At 37.7% G+C, this 15,021-nt stretch overlaps 1 protein-coding gene across 1 annotated transcript in view; it reads left to right on the top strand.

Annotated features, from left to right (window-relative positions):
* CADPS (calcium dependent secretion activator) overlaps positions 1-15,021 on the top strand; it is a 542,165-nt gene that overhangs the window by 348,399 nt on the left and 178,745 nt on the right. The window contains 2 exon segments of the mRNA XM_051980071.1: positions 4,542-4,650; positions 7,611-7,823. Coding sequence (XP_051836031.1) covers positions 4,542-4,650; positions 7,611-7,823 — 322 coding nt within the window.

Here is a 15,021-nt window from a genome sequence, read left to right as displayed (position 1 = left end):
TAGGGATTCCCATTCAGGTACAGGTTGGACTATGTGACCTCTGAGATTAGTCAATCAATTAACAAGCATTTATGTGACTGACTATGTACCACTCACTACTAAGTATTGTCGGTACAAAGTCAAAATGAAACCTGTTGCCTTCAAGGAGTTTACATTTCATTGAAAGAGATAGCATACACAAACACACACACACACACACACACACACACACACACACTTAGATACATATATAAATTTATATATATGATGTTTATATAAGTGGTATATATGTGCCATACATATGTATGTGTATATATCATATATACAAAATTAATAAAGATATTTTTTTAAAAAGAAGAGCAATTATAGTGAAAGAGATCAGGAAAGGCTTCCTGAAGAAGGTGACACATGAAATATGCAGAAAAATGAGCTATATGGAATGATTGGATCAAAGTGTGTGGAGAAAAGAGTGACATATAAGAAGACTAGAAAAGTAGGAAAGGGACTGGTTGTGAAGGCCCTTAAATATGTTCCTTGAAACAATGGGAGGTCACTTGGAATTATTGAACAAGGGAAGAGAAGGATCAGACCTTCAGGGAAATTACTTTGAAAGATGTGTAGATAATGGGTTATAGGCTTAAGATAGGGAGATCAATTAAGAAGCTATTGTAGTAATTCTCAGAGACAGAGCTATCCAGAAAAAGAGGGAAAGAAAGACAGACAAAGAGAGAGAAAGAAACAGAGAGACAGAGACAGAAAGATGAAAGACAGAAACAGAGAGAGAGAGACAGAGACAGAGAGAGAGAGAAGGAGAGAAGGGTCATTAAGGCTTCTTTTTTTTGTCATATTTTTTTTAATGCAAAGAACTGAACAGAAGAAAGACTAAAAAGAAATATAGACAAGCAGAACAGTTTTGAAAGCTACAAGTTGAATTTATTGTTATTGAGTCATTTTTCAGAGAAGAATGACATGTCTTCCTGACCCATGTACGATTTTCTTAGCAAAGATATTGGAGTGGTTTGCCATTTTCTTCTCCAGCTCCTTTTATAGATGAGGAAATTGAGGCAAATAGCGTGAAGTGACTTGCCCAGGATCATACAACTAATAAGTGTCTGGGGTCATATTTGAACTCGTGGAGATGAATCTTTCTGACTCCAGACCCAGTGCTCTATCCACTGTGCCTCCTAACTGCTGACTTTATTATATATATGCAAAAAAATAGTCCTAAAGTTTCATTATAATCATTTATTGTTTTCAAATAATATTTTCTATGATGTTCATTAAGTTAAGAATGAAAACAAAAAAATTAGAATCGGTTCCCCAGCATGATGACATTTTGGAATGAATGGATGGAAGGATAGGTGAATGAATGAAAGAATGAGCACATGAATACAAAGTCATTTCTTAAGAACTCTCTCTGTTCAAAGCATTGTGCTAAGAGCAAAGGGTAAAAAGACAAAAAAGCAGACAGTCCCAGTGTCTGAAGAGCTTATATTCCAATAGAAGGAGGCAAGAGAAAGAATGGTGGCTATGAAGGACCACTTTGGTCCATTAAGTTAAAGATGTGATTTTAGAAGAGAACAACAAAAGTTTCATGGTTCTGGGATTTGCTTTTCTGGAAAATATTACATCCAAACCAATAGAGGGCAGCAGCAATCCATTGATCCAGAGGGAAAACTGAGCCTTTTTTGCTCAAGTCTAATGATTTCTCCACAACCATGGACATCTTGGCCCCTGCATCCTAGCAGCAGAAGAAATCACACCAGGCTGGAGGAGGCGAGTCTCTGATCCACTTAGCTATCTTGGAACTGAATCTGTCCTCCATCTTTATCTAAAAAGAACAAAAAAAACCAAAATGAGACTGCAATGAAATGGGAGCGAGGGGAGGTGGAGTTCCTTCCATGTCTAATCTAATAAAATGAAGTCAGGAGTCAGGGATAGTGACCCAACCTTAACTGAGACATTGGGTATTAGTTGATTGTCAATTTCCAAGTTCCCAGCCTGAAGCAGGGAGAATCCTTTGCTTCTGGAATAGTCTTCTTTCAGCTCTTCTCGGGGTTTTAAATATTCAATCTGGGTCTTGATGATGCTTGATGGGCTCCTGCAGGCAATCTTGAGCACTGACAGAGACCCCTCCAGCTGCCCAAAGCTCCCATCAAAGGATGGATGGGGAATGCACGGTGTCATACAGATGGTGACTCCGAGGAGTGAGGGCTGCCACTTGCAGCATCGAGGATGACATCCGCTGCCGAGGTTGGGGGTAGAAGATAGCTTAAATATGACTGGCACCTACCAATTCAGTTCACATTGTTTGTGACAGGGCGTCATTCCCCCACTTGTCTGAGATGAATGAGTTTCCAAAGCACATGAAAGAGATACAGAGAAAGAAAGAAAGAAAAGAAAAGAAAGAAAAGAAAAGAAAAAAAGAAAAGAAAGAAAAGAAAAGAAAGAAAAAAAGAAAAGAAAGAAAGAAAGAAAGAAAGAAAGAAAGAAAGAGAGAGAAAGAAAGAAAGAAAGAAAGAAAGAAAGAAAGAAAGAAAGAAAAGAAAGAAAGAGAGAGAAAGAAAGAAGAGAAAGAAAGAAAAAAAGAAAAGAAAAGAAAGAAAAAAAGAAAAGAAAAGAAAAGAAAGAGAGAGAAAGAAAGAGAGAGAAAGAAAGAAAGAAAGAAAGAAAGAAAGAAAGAAGGAAGGAAGGAAAAGAGGGAGGGAGGAAGAAAAAAAGAAGGAAGGGAGGGAGGAAAGGGGAAAAGAAAAGAAAACTATGGATCCCCAACAAGTACTGTGAGTTTGTTTGCTTGCTGCAAAATAAATCATTTTTTAAAAATCAGAACATAAATAAATGGGGAGGGGGGAGAGTAGGTAATGGATAGATTTGAAGTCAAATGACTCTGGTTTAAATCCTGACACTAGCACCTACTATCCATGTGACCTTAGGAAAGTCACAGCCCCCAGAGCCTTCATTCCCTTATCTTTGTCTGGACTATCTCTCAGATCTCTGTCAGTTCTCGGTTTGTCATCAAATGACCTTACTAAGCTACTGATTAACAACAGGCCAGGTATATAATTCTATCTATCATTGTTCCAGAAGACACATTTCATGAGCTGGGAAGGTAAGAAAGAGTCTGGGGTAATGTGGAAGGGAAAAAAAAGAGGTCTAGGAACTCATATTCATGTTGGAAACCTAATATGTGCAATAAGACAGTGCTAAGCACTGGGGATACTGAAGGAAATGTTCTCAAGGTCAGGGACTTTGAGTTTGCTCATCTAAGAAATGAACACATTGAATAGGATGCTGGCAGGCTGTTCAATCTGTTCATATCACAGATGAGCAAATTGAGTCTCAGAGAGGTAAAGTGACTGATCTCTTCCTTTGATGTAGAAAATGGGGATAATAATCCTTGTACTATCAGTTCAGTGCCATGTATTCAACATCTATTCAGGAGTGAGGCAGGTGAATGAAAAGGCATGAAGGAGTTGATTAAATGAATGGAAAACAATATTAAGTGCTTTCTATGTTCAAAGTATCGTGCTAAAGAATTAGGGATAGAAAGACAAAAAAGCTGGCCTTCAAGGACCTTACATTCTAATTGGAGTAGACAACAGAAGGAATGATAATCAGGAAGAACCTCTTTGGTCCATAAGAAGATACAAGAATGGTGATTTTTAGAAGAGAATATTGAGGAAGAGAGAAAGTTGTGTGACCTAGAAAGGAAATTTATCATTTCCATGACATTGCCCATTGTAAAATATCTGCGTCGATGAAGGGAATTGCTACACTGGGAGTTCTTTATGGTGATGAAATCACAAATCTGGCCTTGCCCCCAAATATGCCAGGCTAAACAGTGAAAGTCTAGACAGACAAAAAAAAGATCTCTGAAGGGATTCAAGTTAGAGATTTGGGGAGAATCACTATGTTCTAATCTTCTAATTAGTAAAATAAACAGACAGATCTCTAAAGTCCAGTTCTAACTTCTTAGTTTGTCATTTTTGTCATTTTAAACTAGAACTCTTGGTGAAAGGAGTTGCTGGAAAGGAAACTTTTCTGCCCCTGGAGAGAGAAACATATTTTGTAACTTAGGCACTGAGTGGTTAATTGTGTGACAGGAACACACAGCTGGTATGGATCAGGGGTAGGACTTGATCTCGGATCCACCCATCATCAAGATCAATATCAACAGCTTATGACAAATGATCCCAAAGCCTAGAAAACAAGGAAACTGATATTTAAGCTGTTCAATTTATTTCAATCCAGCAAGCATTCATTAAGCACTTACTGTATGCCAGGCATTAGAGGTTCTAAAGACAAAACATAATAGTCCCTGCCCTCAGGGAGTTTCCATTCTCTTGGAGTTGATTCACCTGTCTACCTCACAGGGTTGTCTTACTAAATAAGATGCTAAGTAAACATGAATTATTATTATTATGACCATTGTTATTGCTATTGGTATTATTCTTATCCAGGAACACTAAAGAATGAAAAGAGGTTCGGTAAGTTGGATTTCTTATGTGGGGGCTCATGTGAAGTGGGAGGTCCCAGCACCAACTTGACTGTCATCTCTGCAGGTCAGCCAGTACACATTTGCCATGTGCAGTTACCGAGAGAAAAAGGCCGAACCTCAGGAACTTCTGCAGCTGGATGGTTACACCGTAGACTACACTGACCCCCAGCCAGGTACCTTATCTCATGGCAGGCTTCAATTACCAATGAAATGGTTTTCCTTTCCATTGTCACATAGAATGATCAAACATAACTCAAAATATATTCCGATTTTTTTTCTAAAATGCTCGAATTTAAAATAATCTTACATGAATATATATCATATATGTTATTGTGCATGTGTATATATGTGTACACACATATGTACATATATATGTCCACACATTTGCCACTACGAGTCTATATAATGCAATGTATGTATGTATGTATGTATACATATATGTAATATATATGCATACACACACACATACACTCAAACAAAATTCAAGTAAGCCTGGATCCATTTGTCAAATACACACAATCTAAGCCACGCCACACAGGTTAGAAAACCCTAAACAATAGAGTCCCTGCACATTCTACATTGATCGTTGCTCTCAAGAAGCAAGAATTGAAAGTCGGGGAGACTTTAAAAACAAGAGGCCCATTTAACCTCTTAGCTTCCCTTTGTAACTGAAAAAAAAAAAAAAAACCCATGTGAAACCGGCTCCTTCGAGGGGGAAGTTTGATATTTGTAAGTTGTGTTTTTCTCCTACCCTCCCCCAAATGTCATCTTTCCAAAAACCCAGTCGAAATCAGTCTTTAGCATCCTAGACTTTGGGGGATGGGGGAAGGGGATCATTTCAGCATATTAATGAGCAACAAGCACCAACAGACCTCTCCCAGAAAAGTTATTTTCTTATGCCAAATCTGCATGAGGCAAGCATTTCCAACCATACTGTAGTATTTGGCCCAAAACCTTTTTTCCTCCTTCCATATTGCTCTTCCACATGCAATAAAATAAGCATCGAAGAAATATGAGCTCAAGGGAAGACTGGCTGTTAACCTGACAAGGTACAGGAGATTAGTCCTACAGACCAGGATCAGCAGAGAAATTGATTTTCCTGATATTCGAACCCATCTTAAGAGTCAGTGACCCATTTTGCTCTGCTCTCCAATGAGTAATTCTACACATTGACACTACACAAAGACAGGACTGGCTTCATTAGGCATTAATTAAATGCTCTAGTCGGGAGCCTCCTGTTCTTACAAGTGTGCCTCCTGGCATTTTCACAAAATGGTTCGTTAAATTGGCCCTCACATTGGCAGGTGCAAGTTTGTTTTCTTCCTCAACATTGGCTTACCCTCAGATAAAAATGGGCCCAGCCTTTCCTTCTTGTTACCCTGTGAGAGCCACGTAAAACTCATGAGTCAAAAAGTGGACCGTTCAAAGTCAATATCACGAGGGAAAATGTGACTTTGTTCTGAAAGTCAAATCAAAATGACTGTTGCAATCTCTTTTCTAGATTGAGTCCCTTGAAGGACACTCCCCACAAACCCAAACTATATAGTGTCCATTCTGGCCACCATACTCTCTGTTATGACAGAAATGCCTTGTTTCATAAGAAAAAAGGAAATAAAGTGTGATTGTATCTAGTAACAAAATATGAGTATTTGCAAAAATATTAACAAAAAATTCAATATAATGCTCATTTTTAAAAATGCTGTTTTTATTGTGATATCATTCTTATCATCACCAACCCTGAAAGTAGAATCAGATTCTTGAGCTTCCTTATCAAGGATTTAAAGTAGCATAGATTAGTAAATTACATTTCCTTCTCAATGGATGCAATGATAGTTTCTATCTTCTTTGTACATTCATCTGTCATCGAAATTTCAATAGCCTTTAAAAATGGGAGGAAATGAAATTAATTGCCAGGCAGCCCTTTTTGTTACTGACAAAAATATTAATAAGCATTTATTGACTGTTATGTGTCAGACACTGTGCTAAGTATCGAGGATACAAAAAAAAAAAACAAAACAACCACAACAAAAAAAGGCAGAACCTGCTCTCAGGAAGCTTACATTCTATTGGAGGAGACAGTAAGTATATAAATAGAGAGATACAAGATACCTCCGGAGTAGATAGAAAGTAACCTTAGAGAGGTAAGTTGTAGCAGATGGAGGAAGTGGGAAAGACTTGAAGAGAGCAGGAAAGTTCTTATATTTCCACTTCTCAAAGCTATGTCTAACTACTACCAGTGAGTCACTAGATATATCCCCCGGGTAACTATGGAAAGTGGGTTATAAACGGGAGAGGGAAACTAATATAAGTACCTACTTAATCCTGCCCCCTTTTGGGGCATCATATCCATTCTATCCAGAAGTATAGCTTTCAAAGGCTTACCTCAAGACATTGCCCAAAATAGCCTATTAGCTATTATACTTGCACCTCCTGGAACATCCATCCGACTAATACCCAGGATTGTCTCTTCATCCCACCAGCCCGCTGCTTCCAATAGTGAGTTCTTCCAAGGGCAAACATTTTAGGGAAGGTCCCAGGCTGTTCAACCTTCATTCATCACCTGGCTTCTGATTTTCAGATTTCAACGTCATGTTTCAGTTTCTGTTTATACTTTGTCTAGCCTTATTACAATATAAGCTCCATGAGGACAAGGACTACAATTGAATTGCTTTTCTTCTTGTCTCCAGCATTTAGCACAGTACCTGACACATATTAAGATCTTAATAAATGCTCATTGCCTTGCTGTGTACCAACCCAAGATTCGACACTGCCTGCTATGCAAAGGTCCTTCCCATGTTTAAATAAGAAATCAAGAATCAGTTAAATGTCATTCAACTTCATATTCATTATGCCCCAAAACATTTTTTTTCTGCTATCTGAGTGATACACTATAGTAAGTGTAATCTTAAAATAAATGTATCGACTCAATTCACAATCCCTAGAATCTCCAGGTTTAAGGTAACTGACATTGACCCAGACACATCAATAGAGAACATAGAACCAGCAGAACAAACATATCACATCAACGACTGGGAAAATGTCATTGGCAAAAGCATTTCCTATTGTGCTATTTGTGATGATGAGACGTCAAAGAGACCAAATCCCATCCAGGTATTGTCTGATCTCATTCCAGGTTTGGAAGGGGGCCGAGCCTTCTTCAATGCAGTTAAAGAAGGCGACACGGTGATTTTTGCCAGCGATGATGAACAAGACCGGATCTTGTGGGTCCAAGCCATGTACCGGGCCACTGGCCAGTCCCACAAGCCCGTACCCCCAACTCAAGTTCAAAAGCTAAATGCCAAGGGAGGAAACGTGCCTCAGCTAGATGCGCCAATCTCTCAATTTTGTAAGTAACTAAATTGTCTTAGGACGTAGCTCTCTAATCTGTGATTTGCCCTTTGAAGTCAAATCAGTCTCCAAAGACCAGATTAAACTAGCTTCTTAAAGAATCATTTTATGGGTTCTAAAATGTTTTAAAGCAAAGATTCATCAGGCATGTTTGCTGAAAACATGAGTTGGGGAAGCCTGAGAAAAGTTGGGATGGAATGATTGATGAATGGGATTTTAAAATGCAATACTTGCTGTATTTTTTTTTCAAAGACTGAACGACATGGAACATTTACGTCAGTTAGTTTTAAGAGTTAAAGTGAGTTAGAGACAGAGTCAAAGAGTTGAAAGGTAGGATGGTAATTCATAACCAGCCATTCATTTGTCTTCCTTTGATTGCCTCAAATAAAGTGTGTGATTTCTTTCTTTGCTTTATTCCTTCCTATTAATGTTCCTTTATAAATAGGGCTTCATTTGAAACCAATTAAAAATCTGCCATTAAGAATAACTTAAAAATAAAATAAGACATTATCACATGCAGTGAAAAAAGCATTTGTGCCTTAAATTCCCATCCTGGGCTATGCAATAAATAAACTCAGATTCAAAATTACAATCGTCTCCTTAAACAACCCCAGTTAGTGCTCCAGCAACCTGTCCTCTTTTTTTGCTATGTCTGTATCTGCTGTTCAACCCTTTTTGATGTCTTGTTAATAGAGAAGCAGCTAGGTAGACTGAGATAAGGGATATGTGACAACATTGTTCTTTAAATGACTGGCCTAAGATTTAGAGGTACTGGATGCTGGGATTGACTGTGCCATTTACTTATGTGGCCTTGCGATAACTAATAGACTTTGTTTTACTCATCTATAAGATCATAGGGTCACAGAATAATAAAGTTAGAGACAGAAGGGGTCTTAATCCAAATCCTTCCTTTTACAGATAAGGAAATTAAGGCTCGGAGAGCCAAAGGGAGTTACCTAAGATGATGATAAAAGTTCACATTGAATTAACATTTTTAGTTGCACAAGGTAGCACAGTATAGTGGAAAGCTCAATGGCTTTGGAGATACAGGACCTGGGTTTAACTCCTGCCACCAACACTTACTACTTGCTTCTCCTCGTTGGACCTTGGTTTCCTAATCTATAAAATGACACAACTGGACTACATGCTCTCTGAGATCTTTCTAGCTCTAAAGCCATTATATTATGAACCCTGCAAGAAATTTACGCTTGAACTCAGAAACTCTGTCCTTGAAACTATTCTTTTTTTTCCCATTGACTCATGGATTTCACTCTAAAGACAGTCTTGTCTTTAACATTCAATGACTTTCTTTTGGGCAGCTTTCAACTTTTAGGTAGAGGGTCAAAGTCATTAATTGCAAAAATGTTTCTTAACCCAAACATGCAAATTTCACTGATGTAAGGAACTTCCAGTAGGGACATTCCTTCTACCAATGCAGCTGCAGCTTTTGGTCCAAGAAAGTGCGACATTACATGGTCGCACAACCCCATGTTTATCAGAGAGGGATCTTTTTGACTCTAAGTCTGGTCCTCTCCTCAATCTGTCAGGTCACCTTAATCTACTGTTAATGATGATGATGATGATGATGATGATGATGAGTGCAAACAAAATGGAAACATAAAACAGAAAATAAGTAATTTCTTTTTACTACAGAGATAAACTCAACACATTACCTAGTTTTTCTTCTATACTTTCTCCTCACTCAGAATATAAAAGGTCACTTAGAGTAAAATAGAATTTCAAAATATATGAACTCCAAAGAGTATAGGACAAAGAGTTAGGAGTCTCATTTGTCTTGTAGAAGTCATTTTCCCTCTTGAGGCCTCAGCGTTCCCATCTGGAAAACAACAGAGATGGGGCAATGCAAGATTTCTTATAAGGTCTAAAATGGTATTGTGTTCAGTTGTGTCTGACTCTATGTATCCTATTTGGGATTTTCTTGGTAAAGATATTAGAGTGGTTTGCCATTTTCTTCTCCAACTCATTTTACAGATGAGGAAATTGAGGCAAAGAATGAAGTGACTTGTCCAGAAATCACACAGCTAGTAAGTGTCTGAACTCAGGAAGATGAATCTTTCTGATTTCAGGTCTGCTACTCTATCCATTGAGCCACCTAGCAGCTCCTAAAACTTGTGACACAAATAACAAAATCTAATGATAATTTTAATAACATCTAGTCAAGAATTTTGTAATAGTAATTCTTTTTAGGAATGAAGGCAAAATGGTCTCTAAAGTCCCTTCCTACTTAGAAATTCAGTGATTCTTTGATGTTATATATGTTTGATATCTACTTTACAAAGTCCTTCATGTGCATTTATCCTTTTATCTTCACAGAAATTCAGTGAGGTAGGCAGGTAGATCTCATTTACCCATTTTACAGATGACTAAACTGAGACCCAGAGTGTTTGAAATGCCCTCACTCAAAGTTACATAGTTCATAATTGGAGAAGCTGGAATAAGAACCTAAGTTTTCTGACCCCTTATTCAATGTTCTTTCTCCCACTTATTATGAGTAGGATAGAATCCAATCAGACACAGCATAGAATTGTGCATCGAGTCCTGGCCTTGAGGTCAAGAAGACTTCTCTTTTTTGACTTGAGTTCAAATCACCCCTCAGGTGATTACTAACTTGGTGACTCTGGTCAAGTCCCTGCCCTTCTATGAGGTCCATCTATAAAATAAAGGAGTTAGACTCAATGTCCTCCCATGTCCTTCCCAGCTTGCAATGGTTCTATGATAATCCATTCAAATCTATTAAGAAGCTTTGCAAACATATCTAACATATATAGGACTGCTTGCCATCTAGGGGAGGGGGTGGAGGGAAAAAAAATCGGAACAGAAGCGAGTGCAAGGGATAATGTTGTAAAAAAAAAAAAAAAATTACCCTGGCATGGGTTCTGTCAATATAAAGTTATTATTAAATAAAATAAAATAAAATATTAAAAAAAAATCCTGAAGGGGGGAAAAAAAAAAGAAGCTTTGCAAGCTGCCCAGGTTAACCTGAGCCTTTGAAAACATAGATTTGAATTTTTTTATAAGTGAAAGATCTTTATCCAGTTCTCCATTTTCAAGCACTGAGCATTGGTGATGAGGGACTCTAGGTCGAGGAGGAGGACAGTGGGATTGCAGTCTGGACTCGAGGAAGCCAGACACAATCCTCACATGCATTCTATAATTTAGAGAGTCTTTTACACAGCAGGCATTTGATAACTGAAGGGTGAGTGGAATTACTTCTTTATAACAGATATGTAGAAACACATCACTTAATGCTCTCTTTTTTTATGCTCCATCGGTTGGGCAAGGACTATGCTTATCAAGAACTTTGCTTAATACTATATAAGTGGGACAGAAACATTCAGATAATCTCCTTCAAAAAGCCTAAGAAAATAATTCATACTTTTAAAATACTTCAAAATTTATAAAGTATTTTCCTTATCACACCCCAGTGAGAGAAATAATAAAAGCATTATTGTTATTCTCATTATTCTCAGGAACCTGATCACAAAGCTGGGCCAAGAGTTAAATTTATAAATTCAGTTTCTGGGGAAATTTTCACTATTCCATGAGCTTCTTAGCTGCTAGCACACATAATAAAACTAGATAAGACTTAATCATTTAAGTAGGCCATCGTGACTACAACTTGAGTTCAAATCCAGATTTTAGATAATTATTAACTAGTGACCCTGGGCAAATCATTTAACTTCTGCCTGTCTCAGCTTCCCCATCTCTAAAATGAGGATTGTATTTCTCAGAATTGTTGTGGAAATCAAATGAGATAAAAAATATGAAATACTTTGTAAGCCTTAAAACACTACATAAATACTAACTATTTTTATTATTATTAACTATAATGGGAGTTCAGAAAAGGAATCTATTTAAGTTTCAATCAAACTTGATAAATGCAAAGCATTCCACTTGGGTTCAAAAAATCAACTTCTTAAATATAATGAAGATTTAAGAGGAAATGTGGCCAGACAACAGATCAACTTTAAAAAAAAAAAAAAAAAAAGATCTGGTTTTAGCAAGCTACAACTTCAATATATGTCAGCATTATGACATGGCAGCCAAGAAATGCCTCTATCTTAAACTGCATTAAGATGGCACAGCTTCTAGGGATGAGAAAGCGGGCAGTTCACTGTATTCTGCCCCGGGCAGATTTTATCTGGTACATAAGGGGCAGTTATGGGCACCACATTTTAAGAAGGACATGATTGAGCCAGTGACTATTCAGAGAGAGCAACCAAGTCATAAGGAACCCCAATACCATGGCATACAAGGTTAGATAAAAGAAATTAAGATCATTAGACTGGAGATTAGAAGTCTCAGTGGCATGTATAACAATGATTTTCAAATTTCTGAGGGATTATTCTAGAGAAGACAGTGTTCTACTTAGTGTTGGAAGAAAGAATGGGGAGGATTGAGGAAAAGTTGCGAAGAGGTAATATGAAGCTTAGTTTTAAAGAATTGTCTAAAGATTAGAACTAACTAGAAAAGGGGAGGTGTCCTCAAAAGCTAGTGGACTTCCTTCATTAGAAGTCCTCAAATAAAATCTCCAAGACCACTTTCTAGGTACTTTATGAAAGGGATTTCCTATTCTGGTTTAACTTGGACTAGGTGGCCCTGGGAGCTCCCTTCCAAGTTTGAGATTCTTTAGTATGCTATGGGTATTTGATGGATTGGCTGAGGAAAGGCTTAATAGAGGAAATGGCTTTGGAAATGAGTTGGAGGAAATTCACACTGGATCGGTTAACTTTCACATATTACTACTTCCTCACCTACTAAATTGCACATTTCTATTCATAAGTAAGTTATAAATGATTTACTACCTTCCCCGGTAAAATAATATAATTCTGGATTCTGAATGGTTGGATTCTGAAGGTTTTCATAGGGTTCCTTAATATTATTTGAATGAATTAGAAGTGATAGGATTCTATTCACATGTACATACATAGCATATTCGAATAAAACTGCTCCTTTCCCTTTTGTATATTTGATCTCCTTCCCTCCAGGCAGAATCTTATGTAAATCATATCAGACAAATGGGCATCTTTAAATCCTCCTTAGGATAGTCCATAAACTTCATAGGACTCAAAATCATCTAGCCAGAGCTGGTTCTAGGAAGAAAAAAGAATGATCATGAGGATAGAATATTGCATATGCCAGATTTTTTCAATGACTTCATCAGTTTTGTTGATTTTTTTTCTCTTCCTCTTTTTAGTTTTCTTTATTGTTTTTTTTTTAATAAACTTTGTATTAAATAATGGCTCACTGAAAAGGAGAATATAAGTAATATATGAATAAAAAATGTCAATAAAATCTATTTTAAAATAGAAAATCAATAATAAATATTAAATAAAGAAAGTCAATTTCTTGCCCTTATGCATTTTAACAAATAGAAAATTAAAAATAAAAGTATTTAGTCCAACTGCTTCATTTCAAAGATGAACAAGCTGAGATCTAGGTGACTTGGACAAGTCACAGAAGTAACAAGAAGCAGTCTCTAGATTTGAACCCAGGGTCTTTGACTCCAAATCCTGTGCTCATTTTTTTATGTCATATTGCTTTCCATTTTTAGCCCATCTTGTATCTTTTAGTTTAATTCAATTCAATTAAACAAATATTTATCAATTATCTGCTGTGGACAAGGCACTGTGCTAGGCAATGGAAATGCATAGACAGCCTAGAAAATTGATCCTATCAGCAAGGAGCTTCTAGTTTCCTGGAGACAGACTACATTTACACCAAGAAGGCAATATAATATGACGTGAGGAGAGGAGAAACATTCACAAGCCTGGAGATCAGGGGCATTCCGCTAGGATTATTGCCATGCTCTGAACCAGAGTAGAGCCCTATAGTGAGTGGAAATGAGAGGACAAATGTGAGAGATGTCTTGTAAGTAGAATCAACAAGATTTGATGAGTCTTGGCCATGGAGAGAACAGAGGAAGAAGGAAGAGGCAATTGTCAGAGATGTTGTTATTGTTGTTTGTTCTTCGTTCTCGAAGATGAACCAATTTAAGTGAGGGAGAGTTGTGCAAAGTCATTTGCCTCAGTTTCCCCTTCAGAGCCTTCTAGGTCCAGTGGCCAGATATAGATCAAGGTGACTTGGAGATGGCCCTGGATGCCACAGGAGACCTTGGCCCTTTTAAGCAAAGGTCTTCAACAGGTCTCATTTTGACTTTGAGGTTGTGGGTCCGGGTGATGTTGCTGATGGGGGCAGTCCCTCCAACAGGCCACAAACTTTCTGTGATGTAATAGATAATCTTCAAGAACTGCTGTTGCCCAAAATCTATCCCCTTGTATCCAATCTGGTGATAAAATTCTTGGAATTTAGTTATCTGGTCCTCAGTTTGTCTTAGGGTACAAAAAAGAAGCCACTGCAACTGACCTTCTGCTATCATAGGCTTTGAGAACCCAGGGTTTCCATCATGCCGCGACATGTTATTGGAGTAGGAACTCCAGGGGACGTCAGTGTAGACAATGCCTTTGAAATCCATCAGAATGTATCTTATCTCCAGGCTGCCGTTTCTCTAAATCTCTCTAGTTTTATAGGGTTCCTTAACATTATTTGAATGAGTTAGAAGTGATAAGATTCTCTTCTCATACACTTGCACTGTATATTCAAATAAAACAGCTCCCTTCTCTCTAATTTCTCAAATCTACTTAACGTTCAAAGAAAGAGTGAGGAGATGTAGTAAATCTCAGCATACCATTCTCCGTGACTGATGGGCCATCTTAGAAGGGCAACAAAACCAATCAATCCATAAACATTCATTACCACTAGGTGAAGGTATTGTGCCAAGTACCACTAAGAAGAAGTCATTTTATCCATTTAGGGGGAAAAAAAGGATCCTGTTATTCAAATACCATTGAGAAGTCTGCAGGTACCAATATGACAGGGACTACTTACTGCTGAATCTCTAGCCATTTGTAAAATAGAACTAAACTAGTGAAGACTCCAGTCCCCGGGATCCTTCTGACGTGATCATCTCTATGCTGCTCGGATGATCTTGAAGAGGGCTGAAATATGCCAGGACATTGCCACTTCTAGACTGTCGACATTAGAATCTTGGCATTGAACAGTGCCTGGGTTTGTTGCTTGCTGACTGGATGACCTTGAGGAGGCTAACACAAGCAGGAATTAGTAAGGCACCTGCTCTGTGCAAATCACCCTGCTAAGACCTGAAGATACAAAAA

This window comes from Antechinus flavipes, chromosome 1 (genome assembly GCF_016432865.1).
Source record: "Antechinus flavipes isolate AdamAnt ecotype Samford, QLD, Australia chromosome 1, AdamAnt_v2, whole genome shotgun sequence".
Classification (NCBI taxonomy): domain Eukaryota; kingdom Metazoa; phylum Chordata; class Mammalia; order Dasyuromorphia; family Dasyuridae; genus Antechinus; species Antechinus flavipes.
Note: the sequence above shows the minus strand (reverse complement) of the source record. Positions and strands in the feature narration are given on the sequence as shown.